Genomic DNA, 19,672 nt, shown 5'->3' with positions numbered 1-19,672 from the left:
AAAAGAAAGTTAGCCAGACAACCTGTTTGGACTACAAAGCCAGCAGATACGATTCCTCAAATTTGACCATTCACTCTCCATACTCTACAAGTCTTCAAGCACATGATGCTGCCTTCTTTCAGATGAGCAACATCATTCCGATCTTAACAGTCAGAAGAGCAAATCAAATCAATCCTAGCATATTCACAAATCACAACTAAAAAGTACAAACATTACAAAATAAAACATGCAGCGATATCAACAAGCATTCTGATAAATAATTAGCCAATTAATTGACATTACAAAATAAATAAAGAAAAAAATCATTGGAAAGATCACTGCTTAAATGAAATTTGAAATATCTCCCAATAGTTTTGATCGGTTACCCGAGTTGTGAGAGTGATCGGTTGATATTGCGTGCTTCCTTCAAGCGCTCCCCAGCTGCACCTGTTAGCTTCTGCCTCCGGAACCAGGTAAATCAATAAGATTTATTCACTTGTTTTAAAGCTACTTAAACCATCTGCCAGTCTCTGCACAATAAAGTACTAGTCAGAAATGTACCTTGTCTCATACTGAGTTACTTTTTCACATGATTTTTGCTAGCAGGATAAATTAGTTTAAGCTCTAGAAGGAACCAACTTATCCCCTTAAGGGAAACCAAAACAAATAATTAAGAATAATGAGGATACGAAGTGGTCCTCGAGAGTAACCAGTTACAAACCTAATGAAAAAGCAAGATACAATTGTTATATTTCTGAAGTTCAGTTTTTCTTTAAGCCAACTTGAGACAAGAAGTAACCAACTGATGTGTAATGAAAATACTGACTTCAGAAATTTCTTTTGGTTTTCCATTGAGAAACTTTTGATAACTTCCCAAAACATCTCAATGACATAATGCTCCTGAAAGCATGAAATAAAAATTCAAATTTCGAAGTTCCCACATTTGGTTTTTCAATCCAGCAGAAGCATAAAAGAACATCATTAAAAAAGTGAAGATATTTCTCTGTTTCCTATCACAAATTTCTTGATCATGGTTGTGCCTGACCAAACAGAGCATTACAAACAATACAAGTCCAAAGTTTGTTTTCATAGTCATAGAAACATAAGAGAGGACTAGAAGTCTGAATAATGGTAATCAATTTATCACCCAGTTTCAAACACTAATACAGGCATATACATTGTATGAATTCGAAATTAATTGAAAAATATTAAAAAGAATCTAAACGATGACCAACTCCCTAAACTCCAAAGACTTCAAAACCATCTCCCAATTACCCGGGTGAGATCTTCCAACATCATCTACAATTATGAAATTTAATTGACTTGACATCACAATTCCGATTGCACTACAATAAATCTAGTATTCGATATCCTAAACCAAGAATTGTTCAACCTCCAAAGGAAGATTAATTGTAACTAATCTTCTTGCAAGATTTCAAATTTTCAAAATTTTATCGAACACAATATGCAAAACAATTACGCAGAAAAGAAAAGAAACAAAAATACATATATAGAAAAAAGGGTTTAATAGAACTTACCCTATGATAACCACTTGAATAAGTAGTATGTGTCCGTAGGTCATCAACATCCAAGTTGTCCAGTGAACCTGATATTGAAAGCTGAAATGAAATAGACCACTCGATTTATCCTGGAACCACAAAAGACCAGCAACAAAACTTCATAGTATTTAGCCATTGGTCCATGATTTGACCTAAATTAGGGTTCTCTTTATGTTTTTCTTATCATTTCCCATCGCAAGGGAACTTTTTTTCCCACATCTTTTCCCCTTACAAGGACTTCAGTTGTCACCACTTAGAGTCCATGTAGGCTAAAAATAATCTAGTTCACTTTGTTTATTTCTCAGATTTTAATGATTAGTAAAATTCTGCCTCTACACTTTTACGAGCATTGTGCCTCTTCGAAAATGAACAACTTGAATCTTAAGGAAGACTAGTTTCCTTATCCAGAACCTGAATCTTCACTTCATCAAGGAAACCCACATCTATTCCTTCAGGTGAACTCAATAAGGAAGACCCTGATGCCTCTAGGGTTTAGGCTTTGGTTGGTTGCTGCCCAGATCACAAGATCAAGTGTACTCCTAATCATTCTAGGTTCTTGCTTTAATTAGTTTAGTGTTTCACGTCACATGAAAATTAAAGGTCGACAATGGCACATTATCAAAACTACTAACCCCCTCCCCCCTCCCCCACCCACACACCCACACAATAAGAAGAATAAAAATGCAAATCTAAGTGCTTAACCCTACTGACTTTGTATGGTCTAGGAGAAAAAATGTTCCTCCTTTAACATACTTCTTTCCCAAATAGTATAATTAATACTAGCATGAAACAGGATTCAAGGCACATGAGGCAGTTGATGTGCAATGATAAACGAGTCATCAAGAGATTATATAACAGCAAAACAGCCTTTTCATGCAAACCACGTTACTATCTCAGTGAGTTAGTGATACCTGGAATTCATGCTCATTGAACATGTTGATCCATTCTTTCTGTATAAGCTGCTGAATCCCTCTCAAAAAATGAGAACTTTGCTGTCGTATCTGAGGAGGACATGTTTTCAATCAACATTGGAGTAGGGAGACACATTGGATAAACAAGGGACAAACTATGCTGAAAGTTCAAACGATGATTGGCAACAAGATGAATGAATGTGATGACATTTTCACAGGTGACACGACGGTTTTTTCCTCCAGGAAGTAGCTCTTCTTCAATTTGCTTTCCATATTCATTGTTTATAATAACAAAATATAGCTCTAGTTCAGGAATGTCACCTTCATGATTTAAGATAAGAAGTGAGAAAAAGATTCTACCAGGATACTAGATTGATCTAGATCATTGATCAACAGGCTAAGTGTGGTATCAGCTAAAAGTGATACCAGGGAATACACACCTTTAAGAAAATAAGGTGGCGATACAATTCAGGATCCAAGGATGGCAAGTCATTTAGATAGTTATACATGTTGTGATGATAAACATTGGAAATATTCAATGTTGGGTTAAATATTATTCCATCTTTATACCATGCAACCATGCAATATTAAACTCTCATAAATTATATAGAAAGCTGATAGACCTCCCATAGTAAAGGTGTATTCCCGTAGGGACAAGAATAGGAAGAAGAAAGAATGATTGAGAGTTAGTTGGTATTTTTCCATTTGTGTGGGCCCTTAGGAATGTGTTTGTTAGAGTGGGGCCAAGTATTTTATTATTTCTCTGAGCAATTACTTAAGTGTCTTGCGTGGGAGGGTATGGGTATCTTTTTGGACATATGATTTTGGTATAGACTCTCATTAGAGCGTGGAGAAACTGGGGAGCTCTCAAATCCTTCCCCACAGTTGATAAATAAAATTGTGGCTAAAGCCTTAACAATTTTGGTATCAGAGCCATCTTTCCTGGTATGGTTGGTAAGATGGAAGCTAGGATAGTTGAACTGGAAGAAGGTTTAGAGGGAGTAACCACAGGGACGACTGAAATGGAAAGTAGAGTAGAAGCAAAATTTTTACAAGTAGAAGAACGACAATTAGCATTTGAAAGGAAGATGAAGAAACAATTTGCGGAAGCAGAAGTTCGAAGTACAATGGCTGAACAAAAGATTGAGGATAATCTGTAAAAATTGAGTGAGGATATGAAATTGTTAATACACAGGATGGGAGTGATGGGAAGTGCTTCAAAAGGATCCACATCTAGTGAAAGAATGATTACGGACAAGGGAAAGGGAATAATGAATGAGGAACAAGTTCAAGAAGAAAAAAGTGAACAAAAAACTAACCCAGTGGTGGATGAGGGAGTTGGAGTACCATGTGCACCAAATATTCGTGAGATACCCCTTTTTGACATGAGGCTACGAAAACTGGAGGTGTCGATATTTAAAGGGGAGGAAGAAGAGAATGTGGATGGATAGCTACAACGTGTGGAGCGCTATTTTGTGGTGAATATCTGACGAAGAGAGATAAGTTGGATGCGGCGGTCCTGTGCTTGGAGGGGGAAGCTTTGGACTGGTATCAATGGAAGGAGGATAGAAAGAAAATCGGCAGCTGGACAGAATTCCGATAGCTTCTGTGGGCCAGATTCAAAGCGTCCGACCAAGGAGATAAACACGCAAGGTTGATGAAATTACAGCAGGAGACCACCGTGAGGGATTACCGGCGGCGATTTGAACAATTTTCGTCGGCCTTAAAGATATGAGTGATGCAGCCCTAGAAAGTAAGTTTGTGTGTGGGCTGAAGGAAGAGATTCAAAGTGAGATCTGAAAATTGAATTCAGTGGGCCTAGAGGCTAAAATGTTAATGGCCCAAATAATTGAGAAGATGATCGAGTGGTTCAATTGAAGAGAATTCATGGGGCAAGTGGAAACCCTAATTTATCAATTAAAATGTCAAATAGTGGGCCAAGCAGGTCGAGAAGTCAAACTGGGTCAAAGGCCTCAGATCGGGGTCGCTACATCACGAACGATTAACGATTACCCTAGCCGAATTCGTCGTACTCGTCCACGACGATTACTTCATCGCCAGGAATCGGGCGCGAAGAGTACGTTGTCTCAACCATACCGCCGAATGACTGACAACGAAGTGCGGATTAAGAAGGAAAAAGGTTTGTGTTTTAGATGTGACGAGAAGTTTAGTCTAGGGCACCGCTGCAAAAGACGTGAATTGAACATCATTGCTGTACAAGAAGGGGAAGACTTAAGTGACAAAACCGATCAAGTGGGGGAAGAAATCGAAACCAACGGGAATAAGGAAGTCAATACAAAAATAGTGAATCTGTCGATAAATTCATTGGTAGGTTTCAATTCGCCGAAAACCATAAAAATTAAAGGAGAAATAAGGGGACGTGAGGTTGTGGTGCTGATCGATGGGGAGCCACGCACAATTTTATTGCAGAAGAGGTAGTCAAAGAGCTAAAAATTTCAGTAGAAACCATGGATGCATATGGGGTTGTTCTGGGAACCGGAGGCATAGTCCAAGCAACCAGTGTGTGTAAGGATGTAAACCTGACAATCGCCAATTTATCAATCACTCACGATTTTCTCCCTCTACCACTCGGAGTGCTGACGTTATATTAGGAGTTACTTGGTTGGAAATGTTAGGGAAAGTAATTTTTTATTACAAGTTGTCGGAGATGGAATTCTCACTGGGTGAATGGGTGGTAATTCTTCAAGGGGATAGAAGTTTAGTAAGATCCCAAGTGTCACTGAAATCGATAATGAAAACCTTTGAGAAGGAAGATCAAGGCGTGTCAATCGAATTAAGTGCAGTTGTACAGTGGGGAGTGGGCGAAGCAAGGGAACACATAGCAGACTACTTGAGTAAACTACAACCAGAAATTCAAAAAGTTCTTCAGTCCTTTAGCGTTGTGTTTGAACCAAGCAATCAATTACCCCCACCTCGCGATCATGATCATGCTATTGAATTAGAACCAGGGGCTCGTGCAGTGAACGTGCGCCCGTATCGTTATCCCCAATTTTAGAAAGATGAGATAGAGAAACTAGTTAAGGAAATGCTGCTAGCCGGAATAATTCAGCCAAGCAAAAGTGCCTTTTCAGTGCTCCTTGTTAAGAAAAAGGATGGTAGCTGGCAATTTTGCGTTGATTACCGAGCACTGAATCTTGCCACTATACCAGATAAGTATCTGATTCCTGTTGTTGATGAACTGTTGGACAAATTATTTGGGGCAACCATATTCTCCAAAATTGATTTAAAGTTAGGTTATCAGCAAATTCGGGTGCGGGCAGCCGATGTTCACAAAACAGCGTTTCGAACCCACGAGGGGCCCTATGAATTCCTTGTGATGCTGTTTGGGTTGAAATGCTCCGGCAACATTCCAATCAATCATGAGTGATGTTCTTCGCCCATATTTACGCAAGTTTGTTTTGGTTTTCTTTGATGACATCTTAATTTACAGCAAGTCCTTGGACGAGCATTTGCACCAATTGGCAATGGTTTTGGAAACTCTAGTAGCTCATCAACTGGTAGCCAACTTTAAAAAATGCCAATTTGCGGTTGACAAAATTGAATACTTGGGCCATGTTATTTCTTCAGAGGGGGTGGCAGCGGATCCAACAAAAATAGAAGCGATGGTTAAATGGCCAGCACCCAAGAACGTGAAGGAGCTAGGTGGGTTTTTTGGGGCTAACGGGGTATTATCGGAAATTCGTTGCAAACTACGGTTCTATTGGCTGCCCCCCTTGACACAACTGTTAAAAAAAGGTAACTTTAAGTGGAATGAGACGACCGAGAACGCATTTCAGCAGTTAAAAGTCAGCAATGATGTCTGTCCCGATGCTAGGTATTCCTGATTTTTCACAAAGTTTTGTGCTGGAAACTGATGCTTCGGGTGTGGGTATTGGGGCTGTCCTAATGCAAAATCAACGACCAGTGGCCTTTTTCAGTCAAGCTTTACCTATTACCCATAGGTTTAAGGCTGTTTATGAACGGGAGCTTATGGCAATAGTGCTGGCTGTTCAAAAATGGCGACCATATCTATTGGGTAAGCCTTTTGTGGTGCGTACAGATCAGAAAAGTTTGAAGTTTCTTCTTGAACAACGGGCTATCGGGGGAGAATATCAGAGATGGATCGCTAAACTATTGGGGTATGATTTTGTGATTGAGTACAAGAAAGGATTGGAAAACAAAGCGGCCGATGCCTTATAGAGATTACCACCGGTATTTGAATTGGGCCTCGTAAGTATTGTGGGCGGGCTAAACCCTTCGGTTTTCATCGATCAAGTGGCTGGAAATGAATCTCTTAACAATATTCGATTGTCCTTGATAAATGGACAGCCAGCAGATGGATATTTGCTACAAGGAGGAGGATTCACCTGATATTACTTTATTATTAGCTGAGTTCCATAACAGCCCGATAGGGGGACATCATGGTGCATTGAAAACATATCAAAGGCTAGCAAGGGAGGTCTATTGGCGAGGTATGAAAGCCCATATCCGCACCTATGTTGCTGAATGTTCCGTGTGTCAGCAAGCCAAATACTTGTCTTTAACTCCGGCTGGTTTCCTTCAAGCATTACCCATTCCGGACCGTGTGTGGGAAGATATTAGTATGGATTTTATTGAGGGCTCCACAAATCCGAGCGTTATGATGTTATATTGGTAGTTGCGGATCGTCTTTCCAAGTATGCACATTTCATTCCCTTGAAACATCCATTTGGTGCAAAAGTGGTTGCTGCTGTTTTTATGCGAGAGATTATTCGTTTGCATGGATGCCCCCGAAGTATAGTGTCGGATCGTGATCGTATTTTCACAAGTCTATTCTGGGAAGAGTTGTGGAGGTTGTTGGAAACTCAGTTGAGACGAAGCACCACTTACCACCCCCAAACGGATGGTCAAACAGAAGTTGTCAATCGAGGGGTGGAGACGTATCTACGGTGTTTTGCTATGAACACACCTAAACAGTGGGTTAAATGGCTAGCTTGGGTTGAATTGAGCTATAATACAACAGTCCGTACAGCCATATTGATGACCCCCTTCGAGGCCCTCTATGGGCGACCACCCCCTCTATATTACCGTATGTGAAGGGCTCGAGTCGGGTGAATGAAGTAGACCATTTGATGAAAGAAAGAGATGAAATTTTGGGTGTTTTGAAGGCCAATTTACTGAAAGCACAGCAGCGAATGGTCAAATATGCTAATGCTAAAAGACAGGAGGTTCTGTTTAAGGTTCATGATTGGGTGTATGTGAAGTTACGCCCTTACCAACAGTCCTCTCTCAGCCGTTTTAAGCACCCCAAATTGGCCCCAAGATTCATTGGTCCATTTATGATCGTGGCACGAATTGGTTTCGTTGCATACCGTTTGGCCTTTCCCAAGGAATCGCTTATACACCCATCTTTCATGTTTCTGTTCTTCGCAAGGTGTGAGTTCAAACAGGCCATTATTCCCAATTCCAAAAGATTTGGCTGCTGATTTGTCTATGCAAGTGTCTCCAGTAGAAGTATTGGGAGTTCGCAAAACAATAGAAAAGGAGGACAACTTAGAAGTTTTGATCCGTTGGAGTGAGGGGACACTTGAAAGTGCAACATGGGAACAAGCTGCTCTTATTCAAGAACAGTTTCCTGAATTCCACCTTGAGGACAAGGTGGCTCTTTGGGGGCGGATAATGATAGACCTCCCATAGTAAACGTGTATTCCCGTAGAGACAAGAATAGGAAGAAGAAAGAATGATTGAGAGTTAGTTGGTATTTTTCTATTTGTGTGGGCCCTTAGGAATGTGTTTGTTAGAGTGGGGCCAAGTATTTTGTTATTTCTCTGAGCAATTACTTAAGTGTCTTGAGTGGGAGGGTATGGGTATCTTTTTGGACATATGATGGAATTAAAGAGCTCACCTGTCTTAAAATAACGATCAGGCATCTGTTCTTTAACGATAGTGGCTTCTCCTGCTCATAAAACTCCTCATTGTCAATTATTATGAGCATGTGCCTGATTGATAAGGAAAGAAGTGATCAGGACATGCCGAATCTTATAACATACCATATAATTATATAACATCAGATGAGGAATTAAAGCGAAATTCAAAAGTAGAGGAACAGGAATAAAGAAGATAATCTTACTTGTACACAGGACAAAAAAACAGCCAAAGGTAATAGCCAACCAGGTGCATCTCCTGATAAATATGCCAATTTCTCTGAAAAGGATGACCATTTTTTATTCTCGTGGCACTTTTTAATAAAACTCCAGAGTACTGGAACTAACTCCATTCTGTATGCTAGAATAGTCATAATTTTTTATGTCCCACACCAAGTTGTACTTAAAAAGATCTTTTCAAAAAAAATCTATAGAGTTTTTTTTTCTTTTTTAAATGAAGTACATGCATGTTATGTTTCTCGTTATTGAGAAAACATGACCTTTAAACCATTACTAACGCCATTATATCCAAACAGCAAGGTACACGAACCTAGTAGAGGATGACACATGCAACTTTGTCCATTGGGTAGAGAGAGGTGTGAAATGTGAATGTCCGCCACAGTAAAGGAAGAGTAAGAATTTGAGAGGAGAAACTCCAATTGGGATCAACACGTGGGCAACAACATGGCTTCTTACCAACATGAGAACTCAAAAGAGACAGCAGATGTTCTAGAGAAGCCAATGAACTCTTGGAATGTGAATCTGCACTTTCCTGCAATAGTTTGAGTGTGAATTAGTTCTCTGAAAACACCTGCAGAGGATAATCCACGGCAAAACAGAATATCTATAAAAAAAACCACTTGCAAGTAGAAAAAAAGGAAGTACATTTATACCTTCCCTGTCAAAGTGATATCCCTAATCAACGCATATGCATTTCTTTCCAGGAAGTAACCAACAATTTTACAAACCCATGGGAGTTCAGGTTGTAATAAGAAAATAATTGTGTCTAACAATAGAGTTGCAGGTGTGTTAGAGTTCACAGGTGCAGCCAAAAGTTGATTCCTCAATTGGTTTCTATCAAGAACAACATCAAGTAAGAATAATTCAGAGGAAAAATAAAGACAACTTATCATATATATAAATAAGATTAGTCTGAATTCGTTAGCTGAAGGTAAAAAAACCTTTATGTCATTATATATATCTGAACAAAATCTAAGAAATATATCACTTTTCAACAAAAGAAATATATCATATACAATTAAAGGATCACAGCATAGAAAGCCAACAAAATCAACAATGATAGATCAAACATTTGTTTCCATTCAAAACGTTAAAAAGGATAAGTTTTTAATAAGGAATGTTGAAATGGAAAAAACTAATTACCTATTATGGTGTACAGTCTGGATGCAAGCATATGCAAATTTCTTAACTCTCTAATCCACTAAGGCCTTGTTAAGTACATAATCCTTGCTAGCGAAAATGCTCAACATATCCCTATATATGTAAGAGAGAGAAAGGTAAGAAAGTACTAACACTAAGAGATATGTGCTATCAATTAGAACACTTTAAGATGATATTATCAATTAGAAAACCAAGCATAGAGCAACATAAGGGAAAATAACAAACAAGGGCACCACAGTGGTTCAGAAACCAATCAATATTTTCATTTGTCACTTTTATAATAATTTCCCAAGGGAAAACCCTCATAACAAGCCTCGTTTTCCCCTACTATGGAACGGGGAGGATTTCTCCTCTTTTCAAAGCCCTCGTCAAACTCAATGCTAAGTTTGACTGCTCCCTTCAAAGTGACAACAAGCCTTGTTTTTCCCCTAATGTGGATCGGGAGGATTCCTCCTCTTTTCAAAGCCCTCATCAAACTCGATGCTAAGTTTAGAACGCTAAGAGTAGGTGGTTTGGTTTTGGTTAGGCCAAAAGTAAAGTTTTCTGCTAAAAGCTCTGATACTTAGGGAACTCAACACATTCTACTTGACCGAACCAAGTTGGCTCTTTGCTTTTTTATGGGATTTTTCTAATGTATATTGCATGTGTTGTTTGTTTTTTTATAGCTCTTGATTGTCTAACCTTTTTACGTTTTGCATTTGCAAGTCTCTCTTTTGTTTCTTTGGTATGCAATGTGGTAACAAGGTCTTGCTAGAACCGGTGGCTAACCTTTCTATGGTTCTAAACTTAGTTTCTAAGTTTGACTGCTCCCTTCGGAGTGACAACAAGCCTCGTTTTCCCCCTACTATGGAACGGGGAGGATTCCTCCTCTTTTCAAAGCCCTCGTCAAACTCAATGCTAAGTTTGACTGCTCCCTTCGGAGTGACAACAAGCCTTGTTTTCCCCCTAATGTGGATCGGGGAGGATTCCTCCTCTTTTCAAAGCCCTCATCAAACTCGATGCTAAGTTTAGAACGCTAAGAGTAGGTGGTTTGGTTTTGGTTAGGCCAAAAGTAAAGTTTTCTGCTAAAAGCTCTGATAGTTAGGGAACTCAACACATTCTACTTGACCGAACCAAGTTGGCTCTTTGCTTTTTTATGGGATTTTTCTAATGTATATTGCATGTGTTGTTTGTTTTTTTATAGCTCTTGATTGTCTAACCATTTTACGTTTTGCATTTGCAAGTCTCTCTTTTGTTTCTTTGGTATGCAATGTGGTAACAAGGTCTTGCTAGAACCGGTGGGCTAAGCTTTCTATGGTTCTAAACTTAATTTCTAAGTTTGACTGCTCCCTTCGGAGTGACAACAAGCCTCGTTTTCCCCCTACTATGGAACGGGGAGGATTCCTCCTCTTTTCAAAGCCCTCATCAAACTCGATGCTAACTTTAGAACGCTAAGAGTAGGTGGTTTGGTTTTGGTTAGGCCAAAAGTAAAGTTTTCTGCTAAAAGCTCTGATAGTTAGGGAACTCAACACATTCTACTCGACCGAACCAAGTTGGCTCTTTGCTTTTTTATGGGATTTTTCTAATGTATATTGCATGTGTTGTTTGTTTTTTTATAGCTCTTGATTGTCTAACCTTTTTACGTTTTGCATTTGCAAGTCTCTCTTTTGTTTCTTTGGTATGCAATGTGGTAACAAGGTCTTGCTAGAACCGGTGGGCTAACCTTTCTATGGTTCTACATTTAGTTACTAATTAAGTTTGATTGCTCCCTTCGAAGTGACAATAAGTTTTGTTAATGTCGACCCTTTTCTAAAGGGATTTAGTTCACTGTGGCTAGACAAGAGGCTTCTAACTCATGTTTGACAAGATAAACTTGTTAAAACCATCCCAGTTTCTAAAGAGTGCCTCATATCCTTTGTTACTCTATCTAGGCTAGGTTTGGACTAAGTGCGTCATAGGTAAGTCATGACAAAGCAACAAAGGAAGACAAAGCTAGAAAAGTATCCATGCACTTATTTATTATACATGCAATCAAGCATTCACAACACACATACCATTTTCTCAATCATGCATTCACATCTCAATAAGAAATAGCTAAAAGGAGCTTAAAACAAAAAAGACAGCAGCTTATGCTCAAATTTCAGCACAAATACTCATCAAAATTCAGAATTTCACATCATAAACTCGAGCTCAGTGCTCAAGGGTTGCCAATCATGCTTTTTTATGCAAGATCTAATTAAGCTAAGGAGGTATAATGCTCATTATTGTATGGAAAGAATTCTGAAAAATTTTGAAATTTGGGCAAAATTTGAACCCCCAAGTTTACACTAAACATGCAAGCTAAGCAAGCTATTACCCACACCCTCTCAAAAAATTGCTTTTTCTGTCCTAAAAGCTTTTGAAAATCAAAGTAAATGGAGAAAAATAAGGGGGGAACTTTGGACTCCCCTGGAAGGATCGACATCCTTGACTTTGGTTTGAAGCTTGCATGGATAAACCTTTTCATTCATTTTTCATTGATTATTCATCCTTGTTCCTGAAAATCAAAGGAAATTCTCTCAATTTTATATATTACTAAAATTAGGATACATATAAGTCTTAACTAGTCTAATAGCACCCTCCATTCATCTTCCCCTACACTGGCTACGGTATCAAAATTTTCAATTAAGTAATATGTCTACTAACGAACTTGAAAACAAAACACATCACACTAAAAAACACAAACATCACTTTAACCCAACAGAAGCAACTCTTTTTACCCTTGCACTCACTATCACATTACTATCATGTTTGTCAACTGTCAAACTAACTCTTTTAAGTTATTTAGTGTGACTACAAAGTTATGAACACCATAATCTTAATTAAAACCTTTTAATAAACAAATGCCAAGTTACTACTCAACAATGGCAAGGAATTCAAAAAACATGACAGCTATACTAATTGGTTGAAAATGAGAAAAAGAAAGTTAGCCAGACAACCTGTTTGGACTACAAAGCCAGCAGATACGATTCCTCAAATTTGACCATTCACTCTCCATACTCTACAAGTCTTCAAGCACATGATGTTGCCTTCTTTCAGATGAGCAACATCATTCCGATCTTAACAGTCAGAAGAGCAAATAAAATCAATCCTAGCATATTCACAAATCACAACTAAAAAGTACAAACATTACAAAATAAAAACATGGCAGCGATATCAACAAGCATTTTGATAAATAATTAGCCAACTAATTGACATTACAAAATAAATAAAGAAAAAAATCATTGGAAAGATCACTGCTTAAATGAAATTTAAAATATCTCCCAATAGTTTTGATCGGTTACCCGAGTTGTGAGAGTGGTCGGTTGATATTGCGTGCTTCCTTCAAGCGCTCCCCAGCTGCACCTGTTAGCTTTTGCCTCCGGAACCAGCTACTTAAACCATCTGCCAGTCTCTGCATAATAAAATGATTATGAGCCTAAATTTTACAAGTACCAGTCCGTTGAATATAGAAACGTGATACTCATGCTTTTCCATCCTAAACAACAGAACTATCTGCACTTCGATTTACAAATTCATTGCCTTTTTCCGACAGTGCCCACAACTGTTAGTTGTTACAGGTATACTTCTTTTATTTATTTATTTATTTATACTAAATTCAATAATACCATATTCCAGATATTAGCAACATTATTTTAGCATTACCTTGGATCGGGATTCAACAACACAGGTAAAAAATGCAGTATGTGATAGCGAACTCTCAGGAACGGTCGGGTTAGAAGAGGGAGGCCTAGGTGGAAGCGGGCTCTTCAGGATTTGGAATCGAAAACCGATCTGAGGGTGGAGAATTTTCTTTGGAAGACTTGGGTTTTCGAGGGGGTCTGCGGCCTTGATTTCGGCACCGTTAAGGCTAGAAGAAGAAGAAAGTGGTGGATCGACGAGATGGGTATGTCGCAAGATAGAGTTTCTTGGCTGCTTCACGTTAGAGAGGAAGAGCGAAATTTTGGAGGTATAGGAAGAGCGAAACGGAATTTGAGAGATAGGAAATCGCAAGGTTTGAGGAAGACGAAGAAGAGAAGGGGAGATGAGAGGCAGAGTAAACGATCGAGAAGAAAAAGGGAAAGAAATTTGAAATAAAAGAGACCGTTGAGGTTGAAGAAGAGGGGAAAGAAAATTGACCGTGGAGGAGAGTTATTTAATTTTTGGATTAAATATTTTCTATGAAAATTAAAAAAGAAAAAGTTAAAAGGCAAATATTTTCTACTTTTTTTTATTATTTATTCTATGAAAATTCAATAATAAAAAAGCATCTATATTTGCTTTTGGTATGGTTCACATTTTTATTTATTTGACAAAAATCTAACTAAATTATCATTCATTTTGACCTAATATTGCAAATATAAATTTATATTTTGCATCTTAACTACTCTTTGGCATTTATAATATCATTGTTCCACACCTCAATTTTTTTATTGTTGTCAAAAATAAACCTAATCCAAAATGAATTAGCAAATTAGGGAATAAATGTAATCATTGTTTTTGGGAGTTTGAGTTCGACCGTGATTATTGTTGAATAATTTTATTTGGGATGCAAGTTTTTCACTTAGACATGGACATTTTGCTATTTTAGCAATTTAAATTTAAATTTTTCTTTTATCAAAAGTAAACCTCTTGTTTTAATGTTTTTCTGGTCATCCCTTTTAAATACAACTAATGACAAATGAATATAACAATTAAGAAATTCGTAGATATATAACAACATTTTAAACTAATTGCTGCAGTTATTTTAAATCACATATGTCATTCGCTTATAAGGCCTTGCACAATGTATTCACCATAAAGATCATATAACTGTAGAGATGTATAGAAGGTCTGATAAACAACATAAACGAAAAGTTCTAATCCTTGAAATTGTAAACATTACCCATATCCTACAAGAAAAGTCACATCAACTTGATATTTGTTGGAATTTAACAAAAATGAAAAGAAAGCAACGATAAACCAATGATGATGGAAGAAGATACAGTTTTCAAACACAACCAGCTATCCAAATTATTCATAATATGGTATTAGAAAATATATTGCAATTTGTAACCTCATAAGTTTATAAACAGAGTAAAAATTAAAGGAAATTTTTTTATCAAGGTTATATTAGGACTTTATACTACTTATATGTAATTCTTAAGTTTTCTTCTTTTAGCTATAAAAGACACAAATTAAGAAAAAAATATGACTTGATTGTCCATGTAAAGTTATGCCCCAACTTTTTTCTTCTAACTTAAGAAAAGGAACACCAACAAATATCTATCCCCATAAACTAAAAAGCATAGGAAAATGATAGTAAAAGTAAAATCAAATTTTTCTGTTATCTTTTCCTTCATTCATTTACTTCTAATTGAAAATAAACCAAAAGTCTAAAACCGATCAAATTATTGAAAACGAAAAAACTAGAAACATAACAGTGTGGAGAGGTAGTTATTATCAAGTATTTGATTTTGTTTAATAGATTCCAGTTGTGACAACCACAACAATTGTATGCATGAAGTTCATCATTCAAACAGATTCTGACAACAAATTTCAACACATCTGCAAGGCGAAAGAAGATAGGAATTAGGATAACAAGGTAATTAGAACACTGAAATAAATTTTAAAAATAATTTTATTGCCGATTGCTACTATAAGCATAATTATCTGCTTGTATAATTGTCTTGCATGATCTGACAAATACATTATGGTATTTGAATATTCCATTCAGGTTGTATCTTGCATGTTACCAACAAAATCATGTGCTTAGTGATAAATTACTCTTAGACTGAGAAATACTCGAAAAAAATCAAGAGTAACAACTCTTAGTTTTCCAGAAAAATTGAAACAAAATCATGACAAACCAACAACAAGAACTTCATAAACTTATCTGATGAAAGCAACTCAAGAACAGTCTCAATGCAGATCATACATGAGTTCTTTGCTAATATTTCCAAAGGCTAAAAAGAGTTAAGGAAAAAAAGAAAAACAATAATTACCTGTAATTTTCGTTGGTTCATGATCTTCTCTTGTCATTCCCTCACTTTAATCTCATAACTGAAAAGGAAAAGAGGAGGGAGGGGTGATTAAACTCATGCATGTACATAATGTCGAAACGAGCAAAATTACCATCCTATTAACTATGAAAGTCTGGTTGTGGCCGAAGTAGGGTGAAAGTCAGTGTAGATTAGGATAGATGTCACCGTGAAGCTCACTGTCGGTTGGGGAAGAACATAAAAATTGACTTTTTTCTTTTATAACAGGCTGACTGACCTACAGGCTGGGGTGAACTGGCTGGCAAGGAGGAAGTGACATGCTACCACTAGGTTGTGTTAGGTGTGAACAATGGACAATGGTGGCTAGAAGTGAGGGAAGGGCTTTGTCAAAGGGTCGTGCAGGGCTGAACTCCAACTGTCCAATATTAGTTTGTTCGCTTACTTTCTTTGTTTCACCCATATCAATGTCTGCAAAAATTCCCACAATATATAGAAATGGAAATAAAGATCCTTAAGTTCTTTGAGAAAAATCATAAATATAGCCACAAAATTTCTCCAATTATTTGTTACTTAAAAAGTATAGAAATTGTCAACCAAGCTCAACTAACGCCTGTATGTATGTACTTAGAACCAAGAGGTCTCGGGTTTAAATCCTCTACCCCGAATTTGTACTCATAAAAAGAAAAATACATAAATTGTATGAATGAGGTGCACATTCACGTAATTTATACGATGATGTGAGAAATGCTATGATTGTAATGGATGCTCATAGTTTGGCTCGTAGCAATAGAAAAGCCCGAATCTTATTCTCAAGTTGAGTCCTTTCTTCAGTGCAAAAAATGTGGTTTCCTGTCGGCTTGGGGAAAGATCAATTGCTGTCTCCACCTTGTTGACATTTCGCCCTGCATAATTATTGACAACGAGAAAAAAATAGAAAGATTATTCTACCATTTTTTTGGTTTTATGAGAACAAATTCAGAGAGCTAATTGCAAGCAATATTTGAAGTAAAGTTACACCTCCTACGCCCCCAGATCTTGCAGTAGTCAGTTCAATGTCCTTCGGATCAATCACTACTTCAACTTCATCTGCCTAGATGCAATAAGAACATAAGCTCAACAAATCAAGATAAACATAGCTGATCAAGATGCAAATGCAACGGAGAACAAAGTCAAATAAGAGAAATTATCATATCCAAATTGTTAACACTCCTACAGAGAAACAGTACGAACACTATGAATATCAACTATATATAAGGATAACTGTATAGTAATGCACTTGGATTTTCATGTTAAGGCACTAGTGTGATATGACAGAACATTTTAATCGGCCACTCCACATTAATCCATCATCTAGGTATTTTTAACAGAGAGATAGCTTTTCACATTATAATTGTTAATGGCAAAAGTGGAGCACAATAGCATATCAGGGACCTATAAAGGAAATGGGGAAAGAATTAACATTAGACAGCTGTCCAGGACAAACTTAGCAAATTCAGGTAATATTCGACCACACATTAGTCTGATTAACGCATGCAATTCTTATTTGACAAGTATCAGACAGTTCTTATTTCACAATTTATAGTGAACTTATGGAATAGTTTAGCTCTAGCATGATGACTACTATAGTCGTAGAAGTATGCATACGGCCCTGTGTTTCTGTTTGAGGAACACGTTGAACTCAATGAAAACCAGACTCTTATTTCGATTTACTGTAGACACGTTATCCTTTGATTTCTGTCACATAAGTTTCGTGTCCCCCCTTTTCAGCCAGAAAAGTAAACAACGAAAATTCTTCAATATATATATACAGAAAGCACTAGGATATTGACTTCTGGGATGTCTGGAGGCACATACCTTAGAACTTGAAACAGGGAAAAACTTCCATGAATTCCGCTCACTGTATTTCTGGTACATACAGACATGTTATATAATTGGAAAAAATGAGTTAGAGAAGAAGAAACGACAATGTAGAAAAATGTATTTAAGAAAAGAAGGGGGTAAAATCAAAGCAGGACAGGAACGGAAGAGACATCAGAGTTTGGACTATGTAACTTGTAAGTTTTACAAAGCCTAACTATCCTATTCACTGTTCAATTTTCTATACACTTATAAGGCCTAAATTGTTGGTAAGAAAAGATTGGAGCATAGGTCACCTCTAATGGATTGATGAGAAAATTCAAAATTTAACATCTTAGTCGTATCTTTTGAATAAAAATAAAAATAAACCCATCTTAGTTGTAATTATGTAAAAAAAAAAAAAGACAATTAATGTGATTATTCATGAATTGATTTGGGTGGGCTATTTCAAGATAAAAGTACCAAACAAAAGACTAGAATGGGTTATTTAGTTATGTAATCACAACTGCCATTTCTCCTCCATAAGAAAAACAAACAATTTCTCTAAATTTCATCTATATATATATGTATTTATCAAATGAATCATATCAATAAGGACGGGAAACAATAAAGAAAAATTAAAATGGCCAATAACTCTTGTCTCATTATTATCTCTCTCGTTGGAGTTCTTTCGTTCACCATCATTTCAAATGTGGCATCATCTAATGACGTCGCTTCCACCATCTGTCCAAAAACCTCAAATCCACAATTTTGTTCAAGTGTGTTGAAATCTGCGGGCACTACAAATCTAAAAGGCTTGGCTGTATACACCTTAAACCTTGCTCATACAAATGCTGAAAAATCTTTGACTTAGCCAACTCACTGGCAAAAACCGCCACCAATCCTCAACTTAAGCAACGATATTCGTCTTGTGCTGAGAGCTATGATGAAGCTATTGGTGACATTGAAAATGCCCAAAAGGACTTGGCACTTGGGGACTTTAATGGTGTCAATATTGTAACTTCTGGTGCCATGACTAATATTGGTGACTGTCAGGATAAGTTCGCACAGCCGCCTAAGGATACATCGTTGCTTTTGAAGAATGGCAAGACTCTAAATGATATATGCAGCATTATTTTGGTTATATCCAATCTTCTTTGAAGGCTATGTACTTGAAGATTTTAATCAATAAATAAAATGAAGTTTAATTTTTAAAATAATAACATTACAGTGGGATGGTGATCGGAATTGATTACTTTGGTTAAAATTTAAAATTAGATAAAAAAAATCAATTAATAGATAATTCCAACTAATCAAAATAACTAAATAAAAGACGAGATTTGAAAATATAATATCCTAATAGACACTAATAGACTTATATTAATAGATAATTTCCTGCCGATGAAAAATTACTAAAGTTGTACTATATTTTATAAATATTTTAAAACACTAATTAAAGTTGGGTTTAGTAGCAAAAAGTTACAAATTTATGGACACCTTCTTTTAGGGAAAAAAAATACAGAGTAATATTACCTTGACATGATGTAAACTAAATTTGTAATCAGCGTTGAAATCTCTACTATATTAAATGCGCTCGTGGAGAAAAAAATTATATACATCTATTTTATTCTTAAATTGTCGAAAAAAATTTATATTACTTTTTGTGATCTAACGTAGTTGTGACTTTTCTATTGTAAGTGTCCATTTTAATGTTTGGAAAGAAGATTTTTCCAATTTTTTAGTTTACAAAATAAAGTTCTATATTTTAAAAAATAAAACCTTATGTCGAATATGTGTAACTAATATTGATAGGATGTGACTAGTTGATCTTCGAGATACGATGCATTCTGTTTAGAGTGGAGATGGTTGCACACACATCAAATTGGTGCATTGATTCCTCCAAACTTACATGTAAAATGTACGTGTAAAAGAAAAACAAAATAAACTCTTGCAGTTACACATTAGAAAAAAAAAACGTCACGAAATCCCAAAGTTCAAAAGAAAACAAACACACACAAAAGGGGATTTAATTGATTCAAAGTAGTAACGAATGGTGAAAAATTGCATCATTTCTTGTGATTTCACATTGACATATTAGAATAAAA

General features: G+C 36.6%; 2 protein-coding genes and 2 long non-coding RNA genes across 5 annotated transcripts; 1 reads left to right on the top strand and 3 right to left on the bottom strand.

The window, feature by feature from the left end:
* Positions 1 to 480: 480 nt before the first annotated feature.
* Positions 481 to 2,560, bottom strand: LOC116406023 (E3 ubiquitin-protein ligase UPL6-like; the record flags this gene model as incomplete). Its single annotated transcript, XM_031889722.1, has 4 exons — positions 481 to 700; positions 806 to 879; positions 1,518 to 1,598; positions 2,450 to 2,560. Coding segments are annotated over 4 exons (348 nt in total), but the record flags the coding sequence as incomplete, so codon positions are not given.
* A 9,674-nt stretch (positions 2,561 to 12,234) lies between these two features.
* Positions 12,235 to 13,273, bottom strand: LOC116406022. 2 transcript variants are annotated; one of them, XR_004219098.1, is made up of 3 exons: positions 13,056 to 13,273; positions 12,711 to 12,830; positions 12,235 to 12,268 (listed from the first exon to the last, which is right to left on the bottom strand). It is a non-coding gene; the product is annotated as an uncharacterized LOC116406022 (long non-coding RNA). The 2 variants fall into 2 exon arrangements; XR_004219097.1 differs by lacking the exon at positions 12,235 to 12,268 and having other exon boundaries at positions 12,562 to 12,830.
* A 1,779-nt stretch (positions 13,274 to 15,052) lies between these two features.
* Positions 15,053 to 15,845, bottom strand: LOC116406030. Its single transcript, XR_004219101.1, has 2 exons — positions 15,735 to 15,845; positions 15,053 to 15,297 (listed from the first exon to the last, which is right to left on the bottom strand). It is a non-coding gene; the product is annotated as an uncharacterized LOC116406030 (long non-coding RNA).
* A 2,365-nt stretch (positions 15,846 to 18,210) lies between these two features.
* On the top strand, positions 18,211 to 18,728 carry LOC116406001 (pectinesterase inhibitor-like). Its single transcript, XM_031889710.1, has 2 exons — positions 18,211 to 18,346; positions 18,442 to 18,728. The coding sequence occupies exons 1-2, from the start codon at positions 18,211 to 18,213 to the stop codon at positions 18,726 to 18,728; spliced, it is 423 nt and encodes a 140-aa protein (XP_031745570.1).
* Positions 18,729 to 19,672: the final 944 nt, after the last annotated feature.

This window comes from Cucumis sativus, unplaced genomic scaffold (assembly GCF_000004075.3).
Source record: "Cucumis sativus cultivar 9930 unplaced genomic scaffold, Cucumber_9930_V3 scaffold54, whole genome shotgun sequence".
Lineage (NCBI taxonomy): Eukaryota > Viridiplantae > Streptophyta > Magnoliopsida > Cucurbitales > Cucurbitaceae > Cucumis > Cucumis sativus.
The sequence above is the reverse complement of the archived record's forward strand: the minus strand, read 5'-3'. Positions and strand labels throughout refer to the sequence as shown.

Bases quoted from the DNA above. Each gene is read 5' to 3' on its own strand.
- LOC116406001 (XM_031889710.1), top strand. From the start codon at position 18,211: ATGGCCAATAACTCTTGTCTCATTATTATCTCTCTCGTTGGAGTTCTT. The intron at 18,347-18,441 runs GTGTGTTGAAAT...TCTTTGACTTAG, and splicing joins AAATCCACAATTTTGTTCAA to CCAACTCACTGGCAAAAACC.